General features: G+C 58.6%; 1 protein-coding gene across 2 annotated transcripts in view; it reads left to right on the top strand.

Moving 5' to 3' along the window:
- Positions 1-25569, top strand: part of RBM19 (RNA binding motif protein 19) — a 130995-nt gene that overhangs the window by 94415 nt on the left and 11011 nt on the right. Inside the window, exons 23-25 of one of the 2 annotated variants that reach the window (XM_075996600.1) lie at positions 1452-1572; positions 18532-18644; positions 19312-19469. In XM_075996600.1, coding sequence (XP_075852715.1) covers positions 1452-1572; positions 18532-18629 — 219 coding nt within the window. In that variant the 3' untranslated portion in view covers positions 18630-18644; positions 19312-19469. Of the gene's footprint in view, positions 1-1451; positions 1573-18531; positions 18645-19311; positions 19470-25569 lie in introns of those variants that run through there. The other variant, XM_020282923.2, reaches the window with a different exon arrangement.

Raw genomic sequence — 25569 nt, 5'->3', positions numbered from 1 at the left:
GGGGTGAGGGGCAGAGTCAGATGGGCTCCAGCGCAGGCCCTGCTGGCTACGCAGTGCCTTGTGGCATCAAAGAAACAAGAAGGGCAAATGCCTCCACGCCTGGGACCCGTCGGTGCCGCCTGCAGCCCAGAGAGCAGGGGGAAGTGTCCTCTTGGCCACTGTCACTCTCCAGTGCGGGGCCTAGTCCTCTTTAGACCCCACACCAACCTGAGATTCTCTGCCGGGAGGAAGAAATTGCAAATACGACAGGTCTGCAGTAACAACACAACAGCAGCGAGAACTAACATCTCTAGGGCAATGCCCCACACTGCTCTAGACAACTCTTTTTTTTTTTGTCCTTAGTCTCCCATAGATTGGCATGTGTGAGCATTCCCATTTTTTAGATGAGAAAACTGAGGCCAGGAAGATTTCTTCAACTTGCTTGAGATCTTGAAGCAGGGTGACCCCAGAGTCCAAACTCTTGGCCACTAAGCTCCACAGCCTCTGTGTACCACGGGAATGCTGGGGGACAAGCCCATCAAGTCGGGGAGAGTGTCCCTGCGCAGTGCCATTGAACTTGAGACCTAGCGAGGGTTAAGAGGGCACTGCTCAATACTGTGTGGTTCCATTCGTATGAAATGTCCCCAGCAGGCAAATCTACAGGGACAGTAATCAGACTGGTGGTTGCCAGGGGCTGGGGGAATAGCGGCTTTAGGAGCAGTAGGTAAGAGGAGTGGAGCTTTCTTTGGGGGTGATAAAAATGTCTTGGTTGCACAGCTCTGTGAATATACTAAGAACCGTTGAATTGTACACTGCAGACGCGTGGCCTGGACAGCATGTGATTTATGTCCCAGTAAAGCCGTTAAAAATCAAAAAGCGGGACGTAGGCACATGGGCAGTCGGGAACAGCAGAGGGTGAGAGGGAACAGCATGTGCCAGGCGCAGGGCTGCTGGTCTGGGCGTGGACACCGGCAGCAGGGCCAGAGAAGCAGAGAAGGGGGGGATTCAGGAGCCATATGGGGGACAGAATCGCCAGGCAACAGAGGAGAGTGGCACCAAGTGACAACCAGGGGCCTGCCTGGTTGTCACCCAGCAGCTAGACAGGGCTCGGCTTTCTCACGCGGCGGCCGCTGCTGACAGCCGGGTGGGAGGCAAGCCCCGCTAATGGGGTCGCCCGCCGCAGATAGGATGTAACATGGCAAGTAAGACGACCGCCGCAGCCCAGGCACCAATTACGGCCCAGACGGCAGATATATCGACTGCTCAGTCACTTGCAGCTCTCTCCCTGGGAACATAACCCATTAATTAAACGGGTGCACCCAACGGCTCCCCGCACCCTCGCCGAGGCTCGGGAGTCGTGGGGCAGAGCCTGGGCCCTGGCATCTGAGACGCGGGCAGCAGAGGGAGGACGGGAGGGAGCGTGCAGGTTCCGTTTTAGCTGATGCGCTGCTGTGTTCCTTGTCCCCTTGCAGAGAGCCTTCAGCGCCCTGTGTCACAGCACCCACTTGTACGGCCGCAGGCTGGTGCTGGAGTGGGCCGACTCCGAGGTGACCCTGCAGGCCCTGCGGCGGAAGACGGCGGAGCACTTCCACGGTAGGCACGGGCCGGGGACCGTCTCGTGCACCGATTCTCATTCTCGGGCCCCAGGGGGAGGCAGGGGCTGGGTGGGGCTTCCACGAGAAGCGCCCTGGCCTTGGCGGGCCTGTGGGGCGTGAGGGGCCCGAGCTGAGCCCTCCCTGCTGGCCAGTGCTGGGCATCCCCCGCCAGCCCCACCAGCTCTGCTCGCCGCTCCTTGCGTTCTCCATGCCGGGCGCTGACCAGGGTGGCCATGACCGGGGCTCCCCTGTCTTCCTGCTTACCGTTGGGTTGGGTCCCTGGGGGCCCAGGTGGGAAAAGAGAGGTCAGGGTGTTTATCCCTCACTCCTTGCCAGGGTGCAAGGCCCCAGCCTGCGGCTACTGGCCGCCCACGCAGCCTCTCCGTCCAGGCCCCAGACTCGGCCCTGCAGGCCCCTCCCGGGACCACGCTCTCACCGATCCCCTTCTAGACATTCCCCCGTGACCCCATGGGAGGGCGTCCGCCTCCTGCCAGGGCCCTGCCACTCACAGGCTTCACTCAGCTCTTACACACCTTGGTGGCATCGTGAGGTCTTGACGACTGTTCATCGGTGACTAGGACACACAGAGCAACAGCTGTGTCCTCATTCTGGGGGTGCCGCAGTGACCACGCAGGGCCGTGGGCTCAGGTGGACGAGGCCGGGGCACGCCGTGCACCAGGCAGTCTAGAGAGCCCTCTCTTTGGAGGTGATGTTTGCACCCACGCGAGGGCAGCCGAAGCAGAGAGCCGCTGTGGGCGACAGAGGGTACCCCGAGGTTAGAGTGAGCTTGGTGTGCCTGAGAAATGGGGAGGCCAGCATGAGAGGGCAGCTGTTGGCTTCCTACCCACCTTAGATCCCACCAGCCTGGCGATGGGTCACCCAGCCGGCGAACTTCCCTTCCTCCTGCCTTCCCGGGAAAGCCAGGCTTTGTAACGGGGACAGTCCTGTCTGTGGCGCCTCCCACAGTGCTCTGAGTTCTCCTCACACTCCCTCATCATCCCTCAGATCCACGGTTCTTGGATGCTTTCCTAGATGGACCTGCCACCTGTCCCTTCCATCCCCATGGGGTGGCTGAGAGCCCAGGGTGTCACCTGGGGGCACACTGGGGGGTTGTTCGCTGCAATCCCCCCTCCACCCCACTTATCTGTGTAGCAAGGGAACCCGGAGCCAGGAGTGATTGTTCTTGTTCGGCTGCTGAAGCAGCAGTGACTTGGAGGGACTCATGGGACAGTTTCCTTTATGGAGATGTGAGTTTTCCAATTAGTCCGCTGTCCTTGCTTGGGGTCAAGTCCTCTGCTCCCCGCCTCTGTCCCCTACATTTCCTGTCATGTTGTAACATTTCTTCATGGTTCCATCCTCACCCGACCTGTTCCTCCCGACATAGATGCTGTGTCGCACTCATCTTTGTCAGCGATCAGTTCTCTGGGTGCCCCGTGCCTGGCACTGTGTCTGGCACGTGTGGCGCCCTTGATCTTGGGCTGGGGAACCTTCAAGTCCAGGAGATTGTGAAACCAGAGAGGTGAAAGCTGAATGCACAGTGGCAAGCTCACAGCTCAATAAGTCCCCAAATGTGACATGCAGAAAGAACCTGTCCTTATCGACATCCATTGACAGGCCCAAATGCACCCATCGGCAAATGTTTGTGTAAGGGACTCTCCCTGGAGCGCAGGCGGGGGCCGCCTCCGCCGTCCCCCCTTCCGCCCATCCCTGGGGCCAGCGAGGAGCGCAGGCTCAGCACTTCCGCCCTGCGCTGGACAGAAGCCCCCTTCGATAAATCGAGTTCCAGAGGCAGCACCGGTGCCTCAACCCCTGGAGAGACGAGGCCGGAAGTGTTTCTGCGGCTCTGGCCGTCCTCACGGCCACTTAGCAGCTGCAGGTCGAGGCCCAGACCGGACAGGTACAATAATAATAGTGATGAAGACAGTAGTTTATTTGCTTCCGTCTTCCCATTAATTTCCAAACAGCCTGTGAGAGGGGCACGACCAGCCCCGTTTCACAGCTGAGACAACTGAGGCCGGGGAGGCGTTGCAGTGACCCGCGACAGCCAGCGTTTATTAAGTGAGTCTGTCCTCGCAGCCTTGGGCATTGCCGCGTCCACTAAGCTGGAAACTGGCGGAGTTCAGATTTGAACTCCAGACCAGCTCTAGAGCAGCCCAGCCCACCCACCCACCTCCCCGTACTCGTACTGCGTTATTCAAGCAAACGCCACTTAAGGAAACAGAAGTCTTGGACCTTCAGTACATCTGGGACGTGGGAGTGTTTACTGCATGGTGTCCGCCATCCTGATTCACCCAGACCAGGAACCCGGATCTGCAGGGGCCCTTCCAGAAAGGGAGGGAGTGAACAACAAATCATAATGAAAAACGCCGTGTAGCCCCTTAGAACGGACACAGCATGTGTTCTTAGAAGGCCCATGGTGCGCGTGTTCCCTTGTCCCCATTTTACAGATGAGGAAAGTGAGGCACAGAGGCGAGGTAAGGCCCCGGGGGGCGGTGTTGAGTGTCAGGACTCAGCCATGTATTGCCACCCCTCTTGAGTCCCTCTGAAAGGGCACTGCCCTGCCAGGTTGAGGGGCACGTCAGGTCTGGGTTCCTGAGTGTGTCCGAGTTGAGCACTAACAGACACTCCCTGAGTGCCAAGGGTAAGTGGTCTGGGATCTTGGCAGAGAGCAGAATTCTCCCTGGAGGTGTGGGGGGGGATGATGGAGACACAGAAGGCTCTAGAGCCGCAGCGCGGAGCCGGGGGGCAGGTACAAGTGGGCACTTTAGGGACACAGCTACTGCCGGAGAACGGCAGCAAAGCAGGGACCTTGCTGGGGGAGAAATAGCCACAGCTCCGTCCCCTGCAGCCCCTCTGCTCCTGCCGCAGCCCACCATGGGTCAGCCAGAGGCCTGGCTGCCCTGTGATGCTGTCCTCCCCTGGGAACAGGAGGGAGCTGGGGGGACCAGACAGAAAACGTCCAGCATTCGTGGTGACCCACAAATGTCAGGCACATGGCGGGGCCTGCAGGAGACCGAGCTTCCCTCCTGAGCGCAACGCTGGCCTGGACCTGTCCTCGCTGCTCCCTGCCAACACACCGGTGTCAGTGTGATCTCTTCGGGAACCAGGAGGTGCCCTGGCTTTCAGAATCGGGCTGCTGGCTGCCTGCCCTCGTGCCCAGGTCCCCTCCCCGCCCCGTGCCCTTCCCCTGTGGCGAAAAAGACCCAGCGCACTTGTGTCTAAATCTGCATTGTTCGGCACTTCCAGGGCCCTGGCAGACTCTGAGGGCAGGTGGTGGCCGTGCCCAGTTCCCTCCCCCAGCTCAGGCCTCGGCCGAACTCTGCCAGGAAGGCACTCAGGCCTCAGGTGGAGGCCCAGCGCCACGGCCACTACAAAGGGCTCCCCGTGGAATGCGGGGCACGGATGAAAGGCAGGCGTCTTTACCATTGGGCAGGGCCTGGCAGGAAGCTCTCTGGTGACGCCACTGTGGCCTAGAAGCCGCACTCGGGGACAGTGGGAGGCAGCCGGAGCAGATTGAGTGAGATTTGGCACCAGCCAAAGCCCTAATCGTGGACTGTGCCCCCAGCATGGCTGCCCGGTGTGCCTTGCCTGCCCCTGAGGGCTCAGCTTCTCAAACACCCCAGCCCCCGCCCCGGGAGGGCCTGGGGAACAGATTGCTGGTGGGCCAGGCTTCCCAGCCTCCGAGACCAGCCCAGTGCCTCCCACCCCGGGTCCCTGAGGCACCTAGGTCAGGGTAGAGAGCTCAATTTGCAGTTCAAGCTTAATAATAGTAATTATTATTATTACTATAACAATCTTCATCTGTTACCCTTATGCGGGGGCCAGATACTGTCTCCGTATGGGCTTTCATAGGTATTAATCCTGCAGAATCTTGGGAGGTGATTATAGCAGGTCCTCGAATCATGTCGTTTCATTGTAATGTTGATGGGAAAAACAGCATTCATTCCCGCCTGGGACTGTGGACTTTCCGTGCTCTCCTCCTGTCTGCATGGGTTTTCTCTGAGTCCTTGGGTTTCTTCCCACATCCCAAAGATGTGTTGTTAGGTGAACGGGCCCTGTCTACATTGTCCCAGTGTAGGGGGGCAGGGTGAGAGTGCCAAGGCTGGCTCCCACCTCGTGGCCTGAGCTGCTGGGACAGGCTTCAGCCACTCACGCCCCTGAGCCAGAATAAGTGGGTAAATAATTACCTTACTTGTTTTTATTAATTTTTCTTAAATGTATATATAGTGCACGTTTATTTCAGTGTTTGGTATCAGAAGCATTTGGGTCTTTAGAAGTCTGATGATATCTTTGTGACCAGAAATATGCCATAGGAATTTTAAGTCTTATTTATATCAATTAGCCTAGGGTCAAATTGGTTTCATTATACGCTGTTTCACTTAAAGTCATGGTTTCTAAGAACCCGTGGACCCATCGATGTTAAGTAAGGGCTTACTGTGCTTTTGTCATTCTCTGTTTCAGAGATGAGGAAACCGAGGCACAGAGAGGGCAAGTAACTTGCCCAAGGGCACCACCCAGCTACCAAAGGCAGAGCCATGGTCCCAGCCTGTGCTTTTATCCGTCCTGCTGTGCTAAGTCTGTATCAGCTGGTCTGGGTAGCTGCCCCTACATTGTCCCCGAGTGTGTGTCCTCATACCTGTTCCGTGACCTTGGCCAGGTCGCTCAGCCTCAGCTGGTCAGCACAGCGGGACTAAGGTTTGCACCTGGTTAGGGGAATCGTGGGGCTCAGAGGAGAAGCTGCCTATAGGGAGATGGTGTTTATAAGCCTGGACAGTAGCGCATGCACGTGTGTGTGTATGTGCGTGCGTTTGAGAGAGAGTGAGAGAAGGCGGGAGGGAGGAATGAGGAGGAGGAGGAGCACGCCTGACACGTGTGAGCATGGCCCAGGACGGGCTGTTAACATCTGGCTGCAGATGCCGCCTGCTCTCCCGTGTCCCAAGAGCATAGCACGGAGCCTGGCACACAGGAGGAGCTGCTTAGTACCCCGGGAGCAAGAAGGAGGAGGGTTCCTTGCTGGTAGAACAGCAACCGTGATGTCTGCCCTTCCAAGGCTGTCGTGGGAACTCAGGTTGCCCAGCGCCAGGTCCAGAGCTCTCTGCTCATCCGAGTTCCTTGCTGGCAGCCAAAAGCGGCTCGTTTTAAACCCCTCAGCGCCGCCCCTCCAAGTGGAAGCCTTCACTTTATCCGATGCCCCTGCATAATGGCAGGGCATTATGTTTTCCCTTGCAAGTTGATGCTTGCAAAACACCTGTCAAATTGAACAGCAAAGGACAGGTCTTTGAAAGTCATTTGAAAACTTGGCCTGAGTAGGCAAAGACCTTGACACCAAACAGAGGCGCTTTCAAAAGGGAATAAAATGTCTGCGGACATGGTCCACAGACCCGCCCCTCCTCCCCTGTCCTCTTCCTGCCCCTGCCCTCTGCCTCCCTCCCTCCCTCTCTCCCTCCATTTCTCCCTCCTTCCCTCCATCCCTCCCTTCCCTCCTTCCTCCCTGGCCAAGAATCAGATTTCTCATCTCCAGCTCGGCAGCCCGTGGTAGGTGAAGTGCTATTCTCCAGCGCCTTGCATGTGGGAGTTTGAAAAGAGAGAGCAAGGAGGGAAGAAAGAGGAAAGTCCGCCACTGGCTGTGTCCTTTTCTTCCCAAGCGTGTTGCAAAGCAGCAGGGTCACGGCATCGAGAAGCTTTCAGGGCCTCGGCAGGCCACGGTACCTGCGAGCGCAGCCGAGAGAATATAATGGTAGGGAAGAAATCCGCCCGCAGAAGCCTCTGTTTTAGAGCACTCACAGCCGGGGAGGCCCGGGCAAACAGGCTTTTATTCGGCCGGGAGCACGGCTCTGCTTCCCCGTGTTGTCTTATTCCAGCTGGGGAGGACTGATGGGCTGTGGTTAGCGTTGGTACCTTTCACCTCCAGAGCTGGGAGCGCAGACATGACCGGCATGACAAGTGGCTGGCAGCAGCGCCTTCCCCGCCCGCGCGCCCGAGCCAGGCTGGGGTGGGAGGTCCACGAGCAGAGCGCCCAGAGACGCTTTCTCTGGGCACAGACGGGTGGCTGTCCCCATCGGTCTTTGGCCTCCAGCATAGAGCCGACCGCTGGAGCCTGACCCCAGCTCCCCCTTTCAGCCAGAGAGTCAGAAATTCGACTTTCCCCCCCGTCCTCCTGTCCTCTGGATTCCCTCTTCCTCCTCCTCCCCTCATCCTCCCCAAAGGGTCCTTCTCCCTGTGAGGCTTTACCTTCCTGTGGACAAGGACCTGCCCGCGTGGCCTGCATCCAGCACAGATGCGTGCTCAGTGACCGTCTGTGGGGTGAGAACATGGCATAAATAAGAAGCTAGCGATCAGAATGGCGATTAGGGCGTGAATCGAGCATCTAACACGTGCTGTGTACCGCGCGGGCGTCAGCTCGGTTCGTCTTCACGTTTGCCGCACGGGCGAGGAAGCCGGGGCTCTGAGATGCTGGGGAACGTTCTCCAGGCCCCGGGCGTGCAGCCAGCACCCTGCGTGGTGTGAAGCCAGATATTCCTCCCCAGGTGGCTCAAAGCACCACTGGCCTGAAAAGAGGCAATCATGTGACTTCTTATTAAAGATCAAGTCGGGAAAAGGAGAGAAAGGGGGAGAGAGTTTTGTCCAGGGCCTACTATGTGCAGAGAATAATACTAAGCGGTCATAGGTGACCTCATTTTAGCAGAATTCCCTGGAGAGAGGTGTTATTCGCATTTTACTGATGTGCAAACTGAGACCCAGAACAGTCTAGTGACTGGTCTGAGGACACACAGCCCTGGGCACTGCAGAACAGATAACCCTGTGTCACCGCACTCTCTCACTCCAGCACTTCCTGAAACCACGATTGCTCTCTTTACCTGGATTCCTAATCCTGGTAAGGCAGCAATTGCAAACTACTGCCTGTGGTCTGTGTTTATAAATAAAGTTTTATTGAAACACAGTCACACCCATCTGTTCAGATATTACCTATGACTACTTTCTTGCACCTCAGGGACAAAGTTGAGTGGTTGTGACAGGGACCCTGTGGCCCTCAAAGCCAGAAATATTTCCTACCTGGTCACTCACAGAATAAGTTTGTCAAATGGCTCTACTTACTTTATCTAGAAGCCAGGGGTGGCTAATTCCTCCCACTGTGACCCCACTTTTCTCAGAGAGCAGATAATTCTCGAGGTATCATAACCACACCCCTGGACCCCTCCGGCTTCCCCAGAAAGGCGGCCCCACTGCTTTGCTTCTCACTTGCTCCACTTGTTCATTCATTCATTCAACCAACAATTCTTCACTGATCACCTCATTATCAAGCCATGCCCTAGACACTGAGGGCAAAGCAATGAACAGAAGAGAGGGTCCCTCCCTCAGGGAGCTGATATTTGAGTGAGGAAGACAGATGATTACCAAAAGAACGTAAATAACAAGTTCTGAGGCTAGTAAGCGCCATGGAGGAAGTTAGAAAGGATAACAGAATGAGCTCTTCAGCAGTAAGGAGAGAGGAAGGAGAGATTTCAAATATGATGGTTGGAAAGTCTTTCTGGGGATCAGTATTTCTGTGCAGTTCGAAGGGACAGGCCAGCCAGAGATCCAGGGGGAACATTCCAGGTAGCAGGAGCCACAGGTGCAGGGCCCTGGGGCAGAGCTCGTTCAAAGCAGGCAGAGAGGCCCACAGGGGTCCCTCCTGGGTCCTTGTCAGGCCTGGCAGGGAGCCTGGCTTTGACACCCCTGGCAGATTTTGGCGGGTGGGGAGGTGCCAAGACCTGACCTACTCTGTCAGACCTCATCCTCTGCACTATAAAGGGACAAGGGTGGAGGTAGTTGTCCAGGCAAGAAGGACAGTGGGGGCGAGGCCGTGGCATAGACAGAAGCAAGTGGACTGAGCATTTTTGGTAAAGGTTAGAGCCAGCCGGACTTGCTTCAGGGGGGCAGGGACCAATCAAAGCCGGTCTGTAGGTGTTTGCTCCAAGTCACCTAGGACGGTGGCGAGACCACGAAGCTGTACAGAACAGGTGGGTGGGCGGGGGCGTTCCGAACGTGTCGGGTTTGAGACACCTATTAAGGACTCCCCTCGGGATGTCAGGCAGATAGATCTATGAGTTCGGAGCTCAGGGGCGAAGTCTGGGCTGAGATATAAATTTGGAAGTCATCAGCAGACAGATGATATTTAAAGCCTGCAACAGCCCCCCCGCCCCCCTTCCATAACTTAATCATTCGTAGGATGGCACATTTTCAAAAGACTGGAGACCGAGAGCGCCCGTTATCCCCACGTCAGCCCTTGCAAATAGGCCGCCTTGATCTTGCCCATGAAAACATAATCACTGGGCTTTAAAAATCACAGTCAGGAAAGTTCAAGCAAGTATGTGAAGTCACAGAATTTATTATTCAAAATATCCCTCTGTCGTGGTTCCTTCCATGGACCCGGAGAGAGAGGTTTTCTGTAAGCTCCGATTTTTATTCCTTGATCTAGGTCCTTCTTGTGCCGTCCCTGAGACTTGGCTGTGGCAGCCCTTCCTCCAGAGGTGTCAAAGGCCCTGGCGGGAGGTGGGCAGAGGGATCCTGTCCCCGTTGCCACGGAGGGGCTTGCCCGGCAAGGTTGAGGCTGTGGGTGGGGTACAGGGAGGTGCAGGAGGCATTTTATCCGTGCCCTCTCGGAAACCATCACTTTCTCTGTCCAGGGGGCTGTGTTTTGTCCTTTCGCCAGCTCCCGGTCACGTTGGCAGGTGGCACCAGGAGAGGTTGAGATTGGCTGGGAGACACGCTCTTTTTCACACCCTCCCGGCTGGGGCAGGCAGAATCCAGAGAGGGCAGATCGAGGAGCGGGAATTGTTTTGGTCAAGGCAGCTCCTAGGTGACAGCTGCTGCTCGCAGGGTGCGATTGGCGGGCCGTGCGGGAGCCGGGAGCCGCGTTCGTGGAGCCGGATGCTTCTCCCGGCAGAGGGGCTGGGGAGGCAGGGGGCCTGGAGAGAAGCCGGAGCAGGTGTTGCCGGGTCACCCCCTCCTCTCGGCCCCCACGCCCCAAGCCTCACCGGGTGGTGTTTTGGAAATATTTCCGAGCACTCCGACAATATCCTGCACACTCTCTCCCCCTTCCCCCGGGGAGCGGCTGTCCGTGCGGGGAAGGTACTTGCTCCCAATCCAGCTAAATTGTTATTGACTTGTGTTCTCTGCGTTTCGCAAACATTTCACTCAGCCGTCGCCAGCGAGGCCAGGAATCCCTGCTAGGGCTAACGGGGGAGCCAGCTGTGCCGGGCCATTTCTCCTGCTCTTCCTCATCGATCACGGAATTAAACTGACAGAAGGAGAATTTCAGAGCGACTTGGGAGGGGCAGGGGCCGGGCCTGGATTGGATGAGGGTTTGGGGGCCTGGGGACCAGAGTGCTGGAAATGGGGGCAGGAGGAAGGTGGGCTTCCCCCAGGGTTGGGGCTGGTGGCAGGGGGTGGCCAGGTTTGCTTGCCCAGAGAAACGCAAGGAAAACACACAAACAAGGTTTTATCACTGTTTCCTGACCACGAGTGAAACTAGTATGCTTTTGTAGACAGGAGAGAGAATGGATCAGAGGCCCACTGGTTAGTGCCGGCTGAGATCAGCCACAGATCTGCATTTTGCCTACAAGATGTGGGAAAAATGATTTTTAATTAATCACCACTATTTTGCTATTAGAAGATTTGACCTGAAAATCAAGATTCTGATCTCTCTTGAAAACCCAGGTCCAGACACCCTGGTCCCACATTCCTCTGGGGTAGCTGGGGCTGAGCAGTGGCTGCCCATCTACGTGGAGGGTGGGCTTCCTTTTGCCACAGTCTGAGGCCCTCCCTATAGTCACCCTCACACCCCCGGACTGTTTAACCCCATCATACTCCTACCTGGCCCCTCAGCCTTGGTGCTTACAGATCCTGGTGCAGACGTCGTTGTGCCTCGGCCCCGTAAGGAGATGTTGCCAACTCCTCCCCTTCAGCCTCTGCTTCCACCCCAGGGCCTTTGCCAAGAGAAGAGAGATAGGGAGCTCACGTGGACCAACCCCGAAACATTGAAAGAACGCCCAGGCCTGACGCAGGGGAGTGGGGGGGCGCCTTCCCACCTTTTCTGGTTCTTTTTCCCTATGTAGTGAGCCACCTTCACCCAGACACTCCCCGTGCCCGCGGCCTGCACAGCTTCCCAGCGTCTGTAACCCACGCAAACACGTGCAGGACCCGGCCGGAAAGGCCCAGGCTCGGCCGCGTCTCAGGCCCTGTCCGTGGGGTGTGGGTGGCCAGTCCCAGAACTGCTGCACACACAACACCCGGGACTCCCAGAGCATACAGTGAGGTCAACCCACCGGCCACCCCACCTGCCGCGTCCAGCCACTCAGGGAGCCACCGCCGTCCTTAGCACTGTGATTTACAGTAGTTGTGCTGTTAAGGGCCCGCCCTGGGCCGTTTGCATCAGAACTCTGGCGGTGGGATGCAGCCATCAGGGTTTTCTAGCTGATTCTATGGGGCAGCTGGGGTGAGAACCACCAGCCTTTAAGGAAACTGCTGATGCAGGTACCTGGGTGCTGCGACGGGGCTTGGTCTGTTCACGCCTTTCCTGTGGAGTCCCTCCTTCCTGGAGAGGCCTGGGCTGACGCCTGCCACTGCAGGGCCGGCAGCTGAGCCACGCGACCTTAGGCTTTGCTGTGGTGTGACGGGAAGGCCCTGGAGCCGGCCCATTCTGAGCTCAGTGCCCCACTTGGAGAGTCTGTGGTCATGTGACTTCCCAAAACCCTAGAGTGGCTGCTTCCCCATCTGAAAAATGGGACAGCGATGTCACCCCGCTGGTGGGATTTCTGTAAGAAAGTCCATACCCAACCTGCTGCCTCCTCCCTGCTGCTGACCCCTCAGCCTTAACCTGGGCTCCTGGAGGCTCCATTTGCTGGGCACTGCCAGTCCTCCGGGGTGGCCTCATGGGACCTTTTGGTACTTTGAGCATTCGCTTGGCTTCTCCGAACGCCAGGCCCGGGCTAGGTGCTTCCGTGCCTTATCTGAGCCATGCTCTGTGGGCGCGTCACTGTGTCCTGTCTGTCTGTAGAAGAGTAACTCGGGGACTCTGAAGGTGGGACCCCTGAGTGGCAGCGCTAAGGTCCCACCTCGTCCCACACCGAGCCCCAGCACGGCCCCCACAGCAGGCGGCCTGGTTTATCCTTTGCGGTCGTGTCCGCTGCTGCGTCCTCAGCCCCATGCCTGGCACGTGCTGTATGTGCAGAAATACTTGCTGTGAATGACGGAGAGCAGGAGCCCTAGGGCCCCGTGACATAAGGGCAAGCATTGTCCCCATTTAACAGACAGGAGCACTGAGGTGTGGGGTTTGGCACCTCCTGGGAGTCCCCAAGGTGGCAGGGGCAGGTCTGGGGCCTGGTCTCCCTGCCTGCCAGGTCTGAGCAAGGACTCAGCTCACGCCTAGCTCTTAGGACAGGCCGTGTTTTGAAAAGACACATCCCCTGCAACAGCCCCTTGTGTCAATAAGGAGCCACCAGCTTGGTCTCCTGAGCCAGGCTGCTCCTCTCTGAAGATGCCCTCCATTCCGTGAGCATCTAGTGTGCGCCTGCTGTAAACAGCCCCAAGACGCAGGCCCATCGTGGTATCTGAGGGCCCTGCCCGTGGGGGCTGCAAGATCTGAAGCTGGGGGGGGGCGGGGCAGGGAGGGAGAGACCCCAGGCAGAGGCACCAGCAGCTTGGGGTGCCCGGCACCCTCAGGGCTCAGCCCATGTGTCACTCCCAACAGCACAGGACGGCAGGCCACTGAGTCTGAAGCTGCAGGTGCCTCGATCTGCCTGGAATCCCACCCTCCACACTCTGCCCCGACCCCCAGCCCCTGGAGTCCGTTCCGGCACCGGTTTAGCAGAGGGAAACCTTTACTCAAGGAGAGTAGCAAACTCAGGGGCGTCTGCCCCGTCCCTGGGGCAACAAGTGCACGCTCAGTCACCCTTGGGTGGGAAGGGGACAGGCCCCGTGGGGCCAGGTCTGCCACACTCAACACAGGTTTCAAGAGAAACTAGAGATGCCAATTCTCATGTCACATCTCCCTGTGTGTAAACCTCGGTAACTGAGGGTTTTTTCATGATACGTCAGCAAATTCAGATGCTCTGCGGTGGCCCACGATGGAACGCTCCATCCCGTTTGGTCACCTCTTGACGCTGGTGTCTTAGTTCCCCAGGAAGCAGCCCCTGAGATGTGGATTCGGGCACCCAGCAGTTACCTGGGCGGTGGCCAGGGAGTGTGGGAGGAAGGCAGGGAGCCCGTCCAGGGGCCGGAGTGAGCAGATCCGCCGTGGCACGCACGTGGAATTGTCCCCCACCCCGGCAGAGGCAAAGAACCTGGGACGCGTATCCACCAGCTCCCCGTTCACCCCGCTAGTGGAGGGCTCCTGGGGGCCTAACTCCCTGGCACGTCCAGCCTGCCCCACGCCAGAGCCACGAGAAATCCTTGGTGCTGGAGGCGGGGCGCTGATGGCAGCTGGCGTCACCGTCCCTGTGCTGCAGAGGAGGGAAGCGGCCTGCCCTCGCGCTCTGTGACAGATCCCGTTAATAGCGGTAAGAAAGGCTAACCTATATCGAGTGCCTGCTGTGTGCCAGCTGCTGTGGTGAGGGCCTTGCACACCGTCACTCTTCTAGTACTCTTAAGCACCCTAGGCAGTGGGCATTGTAAATTCCATCGCCATTCCGCAGCTACAGAAACTGAGCCCAGAGAGGTGAAGCGACCTACCTGAGGTGGCCCAGCCAGGAGCCGCAGGGTTTGGTCCCAGCAGCCAGTCTCTACCCTGCGCCACACGCCTCTCCACCCGGAGCCCAGCCTGGGCTTGCCAGCCCGGCTCTCTTCCCCTCCCGGCCCTTCTTCCCCATCAGCCACGTGCATCTCCCGGCTTGCCTGGAACAAAACCCCGTGCAGCGCTTTCCCTTGTCCTCCCGTCAGCGCCCGCCCCCGCCCGCGCCTTTCTCTCTGCCTGTGCCTTCCACGCGGGCCGCCAGCGCCAGGGAAGGGAGAGACGCAGGCTGGCATTCTGTCAAGGAATTAATTGAAAAATAAAATCATTAGGTGGGAACTCCAGAAATGCAAAAATGGTGGTTGGAGGTTGGGGGGGAGTGGGGCAGGACTGGGGGGTTGTTGGGGGACGGCTGAGCTTTTTGTCAAGTTAATTTCTCGGGTATTGATGTTTGGTGACATTCACTTGTTGTTTATCTTCGGGTGCAGCTGTAATACTGAAAGAAAATGCACAGCTTGTTTCGTTTATTTATTTTACACCTTTCTCCGGTTCTGCATTATGTTTGTTTGGTGAAAACCCACTGAGGCTTTTGATGTCGGGGAAGTGGGATTTCAGCAGCTGTTCCCTGCAAGCTGGGTGCTCTGCATGGAAGCAGGGCCGGCGGGGGGGGGGGGGTGTCATGTGATGGGAAGTCGGGCCTGACGCATCCTCAGGGGGAGCAGTGGGGGGCCCAGCCTGAACCTGGCAGTGGACGTCAGCCAGGGCGCCGGGCCGGGAGCGAGGTCCTGGGTCCTGAGTCTCGGGCCCACAGGTGTGCCGGGCTCTGTCCCTGCGCTCGTTAATCTTCACAGCCGCCCCCCTGAGATGGCCCCTGTTTTTTTAACTGTACAGACAGGAAACTGTGACGCCCAGAGAGCTGAGGTGACTTGCCCAAGGTCACACGGCCACAGGGTTAGCCACCACCAGCAAGCCTTCTGCGTCCCTGGCCCCACAGCGAGTCAGTGGGTGTCCCTGTGAAGTGAGGAGGCCGGTGAGCACGCCTCCTTGGCCTTGAGGAACCAAATGGTTTCACTGTTTCCCTGAGGGCTCTTTATTGATCGCCTGTCGCGTACCAGCCTTCCTATGTACGAGAGCCCCTCCCTGCTGGCGCTCACCGCCCTGTTGGCAAAGAGCCGTGAAATCACGCCTTGCGTGTCAGTGGTAGGGACACAAATGCTGGTCCCAGCACCATCAGCTGAGCCCTCGCCAGGGCCAGGGGTTGCTCTTTCCACTCGTGGCAGCCTCAGCACAACCCCTTATATCCCCGTTTTACAGAGAAGGAAACTGAGGCACAGCCATCTGTTATCTTTTCCATTTCCCATGCTGGACCAGCACGCTCTGGATGGAGCAGAGCCAGTCTTGGTCCCCACGGTATCTAGCCCAGAGCTCCACACGTCTCTGTCATATGCAGGAACGGGGACACACGTGAAGGCCATGAGGGATGCTTTGGGCCCTTCTCAGCTTCTGTTGGTCCTTCAGCAGTTTGCAACACTAGACCCTCAGTTTCCCGTCGTTCATTCAGTCAGTCACTGCACACGTGTGCCAGGTGCTGTTCTGGGCGTGGGGAGTAGCAGTAGGTGACACAGACCAGAACCCGCCCTCCTAGAGCTGGCATTGCAGGGAGGGAGGCAGTAAAGTGAACACGTGAAACAGGGCCGGGCGCGTGCTCACGCCTGCAGTCCCAGCACTCCGGGAGACTGAGGCGGGAGGATCGCCTGAGGCCAGGAGTTAGGGACCAGCCTGGGCAAAGGCCCTGAGGTGTGCACAGTGGGAACCAGGAGCGGGGACAGGGAGGGAGACTTGGAGAGGCGACCAGGCCTCAGCTTTTCCCCAGGTGAGATGGCGCCAGCGGAGGGTCTGGGCACAGGAGCCGCACGTTCTGACGGAGGTGTTCACAAGATCCCTCCGACTGCCACTCGAGAGCCCCTCTGGTGGGGAGGACAAGGAAGCCAGAGAGGGTGGCCCAGGGCACAGCAGCAGGGGAAAAAGTGCTCTCGAGTCGGATCTGCTTTAAAGGTTGAGCTGACACGAGGGGTGGAGATCAGACTCGCCCCTGCCAGCGTCTCAGAGCTGTGTTCACGCTGCCAGGCCAGCCCTGCCCGGGAGAGCAGGGACCCCACCCCAGGAGCGACTGCCCCGCTCCCCCCCATGTGAGCAGATGGGAGGGGGCGTCGGTGACAAGCCCACAGGCCCTATTTTGTTGCACTTCTATTTCCCAGCTCCTATTACCTGCCCACGAATTCAATTTCCAGAGGCCATTGTGTACCTCTAGAGCCTGGCGATTATAAGAAAACCAGAGCATCGAGGAGGGAGGGAGTGAGGAGGGAAAGGAAGCCGGTGTCTGAGCCTGGGGCTGCCAGCCCCCCCAGCCCACCCTGTCCCCCTCTCCCTTTTCATGATTAACAATGACGGGTACAGCTGCCAGGCCTTGAGCCTCCCAGGCGGGCGGGCGGGTGCCTCCCCACCCCCATCAGTTCCGTTCGCCCATCCCCCGTTGGGTGCATTTCCCGAGCACCCTCTAGGTGCCAGGCAGTGTGCTAAGGCCAGGGACACAGCAGTGAGCGGGACAACGTCCCAGACAAAGAAATGCCGGCTGCGGCATCAGCGTTGAGAAGCGCTGTGACGCATAGCAGGGTGGGGGCTCCAGAGCTGGGGGACGAAGGGGGATCTGGGCACTGCAGGTGCGAGAGTCTTGGGGGGCGTTGGGCCAGCTCCAGTGATGCCTCCAGGGCACTTGGGAGCGGTGGGACCTGACGCACACGCTTGGCAGGAGTCCCCAGGGGGCAGGGGTCCGTTGAGGAGGTGAGAGGAGCTTGCATCAGGGCACAGCCGTGGAGATGAGAAGGGGTGGGTGTGCGGACTGATCTGGGAGGGATGGGATGAAGAAACAGGCCCCGGGAGGTAAAATCACTTGCCCAAGACCACCCAGAAGGGCCCAGAGAGTTTTCATCTCTGGGCCAGGCACTTTGCAGGCTCTGGGGCAAAGATGCAGCGGCTGCAGGGAGCTCCCAGCCCGGGGGGAGATGGGGCCCCAGGGCCGGGGGGTGGCTTGTTCCACCCGGAGGGCTTCATGCAGGAGGAGGTGTTTGAGCCATGGAAGGGGGAACATTTGGCCAGCTGCTTTCTGCCGTCGCTGGACAAGTCAAGCCCTACCTGTGAGGGGCTGCGTGTTGCTGAGTGGCTGGACTAGCCCCATGCCCTTCCCCAAGGGCCCGGGGACCGGCACATCTTCCCCTGGCACCCTCTGGTCGGCACCAGGCACTTCCATGAAAAGTGGAAAGACTGTGGGCTCAGGCGTGACTTGGGTTTGAATTCTGGCTCCACCACTTCCTAGCTGGGTGACCTTAGACCTACCTGTCTGTGACTCAGTTCCCCCAACTCTAGGAGGCAATGCAGTACCTCCCTGTGAGGTTGTCGAGAGGTAGAGCTGTATGTAGCACACAGTAGGCATCCAGTCAATATGTGCAGCCCACAACACATATACGTTGCTGAGCCCACCATGCCCTCTCATACTTCCATGCTTTTCTTCATGCCATGAGTCTGAATCCCCTCTCCTCACAGAAAACTCCTCTGCATTCTTCAAAGCCCAAGTCAAATAGCCCCTCCTCTCCAAACCCACCTCTAATTGCTCTTCCTTCTGTACCTCCCCTGGAATCCTTGAGCTTTTCATCTGTCCTAGTCACCAGCCACCATTTATTGAGCACCTTGTGCATGCCAGCCACTTACTACACCATGAGAGTCTGTAACCTCCAAGCTAGCAGGACCAGCTCCCAGTTGTTTCCCCAGCTATTGCCCCATGCATGGCTCAGCTCCCCCCAGGCCAAACTCTGACCTGCTAGGAGCAGGCAGCTTAGACGGGAACCCCCTTTTCCTAAGGGAATCCTTCCCTCTGGGGGGAGGAGGGCAGGGAGCACGGCCGGGCGAGCAGAGGAGTTTCTGGGGCTGCAAGAGAGGCAGCGCCCCATGGAGAAGCTGGAGACTAACCCCAGTATTCTTCTCTCTCCTCCTCCTCCTCTCCTCTCTTCTCGCTGCTCCTGTCCCTTCTCTGTCCCCCTCCCGCCACGTCCCTCCCTTCCGTCCTCATTTCCCTCTGTCCCTGCACCCCCGTTCTCTCATCCCTTCCCTCCCCCCCCCTTGTCATTCCCCTCTCCTGCCTCCCAACCCTCTCTGCTGTTCTTTTCTCCTCTCGTGCCATCTGGGCTCCCACAGAGCCCCCAAAGAAGAAGCGGTCTGTGGTGTTGGACGAGATCCTGGAGCAGCTGGAAGACAGCGAAAACGACAGCGAGGAGCAAACCCTTCAGCTGTGAGCTGGCACCGAGAGGGTACGTGGCTCCGGGGCCCTGGGGACCGGGGCAGCTGCTCCGGCTTCTGCGCTCTCCACCACGCGGGCCGGGACGAGGTGGGAGCAGCAGGCAGCCCTGCCCTCCATGGGTCCAAGGTCAGAGGGACAATGGTGCCTGGACACCCTGGGCTCCAGACACCTGCCCAGGGGCCATCCCTGCAGACACTGAGTGCCCTCCTGAGCCGTGCCCGGTGTAGGAGGGCGAGAGGGAGCAGGCAGGTTGCAGCCACGGTGGGACATCGTCGGGGCAGTGAGGACCGGCCCACCGCAAGCCCGCCGTGTGTCCCACCTGCATGAGTTTCCCCTACGTGCCCCTCTTCCCAGCAGCCCTGAGAGCTGCGCAGGGCCACCACCTGCTTATAGGTGGGTTGGGGGGACAGACTCGAGGACCGTTGCTCCCCCCGCCCCACCCTAGGGCAGCGTGGCATCAGCTGGCTCTCTGGAGGTGGCTGTCCGGGCGTGAAGCCCGCTCCACGCAGCTCACGCTAGGAGACCCGGCCCGGTTACCCAACCTCGCTGGGCCCAGCCTCCTCCTCAATGACTGGCTCCTACGCCATAAGGTTTCAGTGAGAAATGAACACGGTAATCCATGGAAAGCGCCGGGCGCGGTGCTGAGCATAGACGCCTCGTTCCTGCTGTCCCCGCAGAGCTGCGGAGCTGCATTCCCACCCACATCTGCCCCGGGACCAGTCACAGCTGGGACTCGATCTCGTCCTGCCCCGTCCTCGCCCCTCGGATCCTGGAGCCCTGGTTTAGCCACCCAGGGACGCCTCCAACAGCCACAAAGAAGCCTCGAGCACCAAGCTCGCCGGTGGAGCTGAGCCGGGTCCCTGTGGCCGGGGCCTGAGACACATCGAGGGCCTCAGCCCTGGCACACAGCGTCCCCAGTGCAGCCTCCGCCACCGAGGGCAGCGCCAGCACCAGCCCAAGGGCAAGGTGCGGAGGGGAAAGAGCGTCTGACCTCGATCTGAATCTGCGAGTGGCTGCTTCCAGCTGTGCGGCCCCTCGGAGCCCCAGTTTTCCTTTCTGTGAAATGGGGGTGGTGACCATGCCTACCTCACATAGATGGTGCCGGCCTTGAGTGCGTCGGCCCAAGTAAAGCTCAGAAGAGCCTCACCAGCTCTTTTGTTTACTCCGTGCGGGATCGCCGGGTGGGACCTCGAGCGAGAGCCCAGGGTCTCCTGACATCGTGCCCGAGCCCTGGCGTGGGCACTTTTCCAGGCACAAGGTTCCCATCTTCATCCAGTTTTCGAAGTGGCCTGGAACCCACGCAGGGCTCCGTGTGCTCCCGGCGTCCTGTAGGGCGACCTCCCCATCCCCACCCCAGCACCTCTGGCTGTGGATTCATGGAAACGGGAGACAAAACCCAGGGTGGCTCGTTCCCCTAGTGGGGTGTCCCACAGACGTGACACTGACCACAGCCTTCTGGGGGTGGGGCTGTATGCCAAGTCAGTGTGAAACCACGCCCGCCAGGCCTTCAGGTGGCCAGGCTCCCAAGTCACTGAGTGTCTTAGGGAATGACAGGTCCCGGGACCCACCTCCTCCTTCCCCCTGCTCATCCTGTTTAGGGGCACGTGGCTCCTTCTGGTTGAACCTCTGGTCTAGACAGTGCACCCCCATTGCCACACCACCAGGGCTGGGGGGGTGGCCTGGTAGTCACCAAAAATAAGCTGTGGACCTGGTACAGAAGGCAAGCGTCATTGGCACCAACTTAACTGATCAGGATGATGCCACTAGAGTCTCCCCCAGAGCAGGATTTGGCGGCATCTGTGGCGTGGTGTCAGAGCACTTGGGCAGGTGACTTGACCTTCTGAGTCCTCAGACTCCTTGTTTTAAAACGGGATGACACAGAGAGCAGAAGTGTCATGAGGCCCAGAGAGCTCCAGGCGCCTGCTCAGGGTCACACAGCAGGAGGGATGTGAGTCACATCCATCTGCCCCTGGAGACCTGGTCTTACCCTTCATGCTTCCCTGCCCCCATGTGTCCAGAAGGAAGAGGAGGGGCCTTCCAGCCATTCCCCAGGCCCCGAGTCTGCCGTGTCCCTTCCTCCATCCCTCCCTCCCTGCCCTGGGCGCTCACTGACTACAAGGGCCGACTTGTGCACGGACAGGAGTACTTGACTCCACCCCACAGGTCACCCACCTCCATGCCGCGCCCACCGCAGACTGCACTCTGGTCCCCTATCTTCCCCGCCCACCCCTTCTCCACGTGCAGCCAGCGTGACCTGGCTGGACCCATGGACCGGATCGTGTCAGTGCGCAGTTCCAAACCCTTCCGGACCTCCCGTCTGGTCCCCGCACTCACCTCCTGCACTGCTCTGAGCAGGCCCCACCCCAGGGCCTTTGCACTCACTCTTCCCCTGCCTGGGATGCCCATCACGCCTACGTCTCCTGTTTAGCTCCCTCTTTTCCTTAGTTTAAATTCACTTCCTCGCTGACCCATTCATCTGCAGCAGCCTCACTCAGCCGCGCTCCCACGCCCGGCCCCGGCCCCCTGTGCCCTGCCAGTCACAGCACTTAGTACGGGGGACACCATGGAGTTGGAGCAAAGGTCACAGGGACCCAGAGCCCTTCACCCCTTGAAACTGATCGCTTTAAACAGGAACTACGAAAGCTATGTAAATGTTGTTGTAATTATCGTGATTATTCTGGAACGCAGGAGAGGCCAGCGAGGCAATAATGAAGAGAGCAGGGAAGGCAGGGAGCCCGGCCTGGAGGCTTCATGTCTTCCTCGCTGAGAGGAGGGGCGGGTGACGGCACTGCTTGAGGACCACCTCCGTCCAGTGCGAGCAGCGTGAACCGGGCGTGCGCCTATGAACCGAGGCAGCAGGGGATGCATAGTCGCTGTTGTCACCAGGAGTGGGGCACAGAGGAGCTTTCCGGAAGGGGCTTTGGTTGAGTTTGAAGGGGCGATGGGGCTTCAGTGGCCCCAGATGATCTAGGAGAGAGGCGGCAGGACGAACCTGGGAGGAGGCAGGGCCACTCCTGCGCCCGGCCAGGAGCCTGCCGACCTGTGCAGGGACTGGGCCGGGGGCACGAGACAGGGCCTTAAGCTGGATCGGGGCTGAGCGACAGCGAGGGGAGGAGGGCAGAAGGCACAGGCCCCGAATCCGAAGGCCTAGGTCGGATCTCTAGGGTCTGAACATCTCTGAGCCTCGTGTTCCAGGTCTCTCGTTTGGGCACCGTGGATTTGTTAAAGAATAAATAGAAGATTGCAGATAGAAAGCGTGTAGCAGGCTGTGTCCTGCCTAGTGAATGCTGAGGAAGTGGTGGTTGTCTTCACTGTAGCGAATATCACTGTTCAACAAGAAGGCAAGTCCGTGGGGCTGCGCCGCGGGCATGTGTCAGGCCCGCTGGCTTGCCAGGGCGGGTCGTGTTGGAGACCCACGTGTGCAAGAAGGAGCCTAAAGCAGGTGCCTCTGCCCAGCAGCCCCAGCGTGGCAGAGCAGGCACCTGGTCGTTCCTTGCACGGAGCCAAAGCGCAACCCCACATGGGCCGGTGGTTGGGAAACAAGTGAGCCCTCTCCAGGGAGTGGCCTTCCTGGCAAAGCTGTCTGTTCCTAACCCTTGCTACTCTGGTCCCACGTGGGTGGGGACTCCGTGGCCACAGTAGCAAAACTGTCTCTTGAGAAAGTTAGGCTCAGGGGCCCCTGGCTCAGTGCCTCTAGGTTAGTCCACAGTTTAAAGAAAGGGCCAGAGGGCGCAGGGTGATCCCAGGCTGCCAGTCGGGTCCCAGGCTGGGCCCGGAGGTCTGTCTTCGCCCTGGAAGCTGGGGCTGGCGTCTCCAGCTGGGTTGCACCCTGGGGCGGGGCCGGAGGGCCACAAGACCAGCGAGCTCAGGTCCCAACATTAGCAGCTGGACTCTGCGGGGGTGCAAGGCACCGTGTCACTTCTCAGGAAGGTACAGGGGCGAGGAAAATAGTCACTGCCACTCTGCAGAGAGGAGGAAAGGGGGCAGGCCAGAAACAGGCTGGCAGGGCAAGTCCTCACCCCCAGTCACAGGTTCATCAGACACTTGCCGGGCAGCCCCCTGTGCCAGCCACTGTGCTGGGCGCCCCGGGCGTGAGCACAGAAACCCGGGCGGCTCCACGTGGGCACTCCTTGCTGGGTGGACACGGGCTCTGTCTCCTGGGCTTTAAGACCCACGCGTCAGGCAGAAGACGGTTTCCAGCAGCCTTCATCGCCTGTTTTTCCCCCTCTCCCTTTACCGCCTCCTTGGTCTTTTTTGTCTTTTGTGGCGGGCCGTCCCTCGCAGCGCCCGTCTGTGCTGCGCAGCGCCCGGGAAAGGATTAGTGGGAGCGGAGCACGCAGGCTTTGGTGAACACAGCCGAGCTTGGTTTCAACATCTAATTCAATTTGTTCTGCCGAGATTGAAATATGAAATGGTTGCCAGTCAAACGTTCAAAGGATGGGGAAGGGAGAGTGAGCGCCTGCTGAAATTTAAATTTTAATGAAAACGACTTTAACCCTTTGGTACACCCCGCCGAAATGGAACGTCCTCCCGTCCTGCGACAAAAGCCTCGTGGGTTGCATCTTCCCCTCACTTCTCTCTTGCTGAGCCGCACTAATAATATGTAATCATTTTTTCCAGCAGTATTAATAGTAAAAGATTAATAGAATACTTGCTTAGTAATGACGTATCCGCCCATGCCGCCTGGGCTGTGGAAATAGGCGCCTCCCGTAGACAACTCTCCCAAGCCCTGTCCCGGGCAATCCCAGGCGCCCCGTTCACTGCACTCATGCCACCGAACGCCCCTTAGCTCCGGGGAACAGTTGCCTGTGCTGCTAGTTCACGTCTGTCTGCTCTCTGGGCGTGCACACGGCGCCGTGGAGTAGGTGCTCAGTAAACACTGACAAAGGAATGAACGGCCCCACTTTCTCCTTCCAGCAGTTGGGGGAGGTAAGGTTATGGGATGTGCAGAAAGGGAGCCTCGGAGAGGTGGGCGGCATTCCCAGAGCAGCGGGGGCAGCTTCCGCGGGCAGGGCCATCATTGCGCACCCTGCGCGCTCGCCGCTGTGCCACGGGCCCCACGTCACAGCCCGGGAGGCAGGTGCAGGAGCGAAGGCCCGGCATGTGCCCGACTGGAGCTGTCATCTGGAGGTGGCCTGGATGAAGGACTCTCTCTTCTCACCCCCGTGAGGCTCTTCCTGTTCAGCTCCTGCTTGCCTGGGGCTCCCGATGTGCTTGTTTTGTTTCTGAACATTGCCAGGCACCATCAGTCCCGGGCCAATTGGGCGAGTGCGGCGGCTCAGTATGGCTGTGGGGGCGCCAGGCTAGAGAGTGCGAGGTGGTGGGGCGGCCCTGGGACTCACCTGGGGGCAGCTGGCGTCCAAGGTCTGAGTCCTTGGCCGCATCCCCAGGGAAGAGGTTTAAACCTGAAACCCCTGCCCACCATTCACGCAGGAGTGGGCACAGAGACAACACTCCTGGCCCCAAGGAGCTGACGGTCGGATGTGGGAGACCCGGGCACAAGTGGGCAGGCGACGTGCTCTCTGGGGAGTGTCTGGTGGGCTGAGGAAGGGCTCCCCGAGGGTGGCCTGTGAGCAGAGCTGGGAGGAAGAGGATGGAGCTCTCTGTGCTCAAGGGAGAGTTGAAGGCCAGTGCGGGCTGCAGAAAGAGCAAGGGGGGAGGCAGGGGCCACCAGACCAGCTCAGGTGTGGGCGCTGAGCCCGGGCACGCAGGGGAGCAGAGCAGGCCCAGTCTGGTGCTGTGTTGAGAATGGGGGACAGAAGGACAAGGACCAAAGCCAGGACAGGCATTTAGAGGCCGTTGCAGGACCCAGGAGAGGCGATGGTGACTCACACAGGGGAGGCAGCAGTAGAAGCGTAAGAGGTGGCCCAGACCTATAGACGGGTTGCAGGTGCAGCCAGTGGTGCATACTAAAGGTTTGGCTGTGAGTGTGGACAGCCAAGGCTGGTGCCCCGGCCTGGGCCTAAGCCGGGGGAAGAAGGACGCTAGCATTTGCCGAGACAGGCCATCGCAGGAGGTGGCCCGGAGGGAACCAGGAACTGGTTTTCCACTCAGCAGGCTGGAAACGACTGCTGGCGGCAGGCGGAGTGGAGAACTCGCCCAGGGATGCGTGTCTCGGGTTGAGCAGAGAGGGCTGGACCGAGACATGACAGGAAATTGTCAGGGAACTCACAGCAGACCTGGGAAATCCTCCCTCGCAGCTCAGAAGTTTCAAGTTCCTTTTGAAGCCACTTCTACATGGTTCCAAACTCTTTTGGTTGAACAACCCCTTTTCCAAACAAAAGTCTCATGCAGAACCCCAACACAGAAAGCAAGGTGCAGAGCCTGGTCCCCACACACTCATACTCCCCCCTCAACTCCTCTGCAGTTTAAAAAACACTGAACTAAAAATGTCTCCCAAAGCACAGAGCAACCTGTGATTCAGACGTTTTTAGGTAGGCCACAGACTTCTTTTTAATTTTTAATTTGTGAGTTTATTTTCACGTGCATGTCACAAATACAGATCTATAACTAGCTTATGAAATCTACAGTTTTGCCAGTCTCTAGAGAATACTAGTGAACTGGTATAAAGAAAACTATTATGAACATGAATATGGGCATAATGGCTCACACCCATGATCCCAGCGGTTTTTGGGTGGCCAAGGTGGGAGGATCACTTGAGCCCAGGAGTTCAAGACCAGCCTGGGCAACATAGTAAGACCCCCATCTCTACAATAAAAAATTATAAAAATTAGCTGGGTGTGGGGACACACACCTGTAGTCCCAGCTATTTGGAGGTTGAGGCAGGAGGATCTCGTAAGCATGGGGAATTCAAGGTTACAGTGAGCTGTGATGGGGCCACTGCACTTCAGGCCAGGTGACAGAGCAAGACCCTGTCTGTAAAATACATAAATAACATAATAAAGCAAAAGTAGTCAAGAAGGGACATGAATGTT

Source organism: Microcebus murinus, chromosome 22 (genome assembly GCF_040939455.1).
Source record: "Microcebus murinus isolate Inina chromosome 22, M.murinus_Inina_mat1.0, whole genome shotgun sequence".
NCBI classification, from domain to species: domain Eukaryota; kingdom Metazoa; phylum Chordata; class Mammalia; order Primates; family Cheirogaleidae; genus Microcebus; species Microcebus murinus.
Note: the sequence above shows the minus strand (reverse complement) of the source record. Positions and strands in the feature narration are given on the sequence as shown.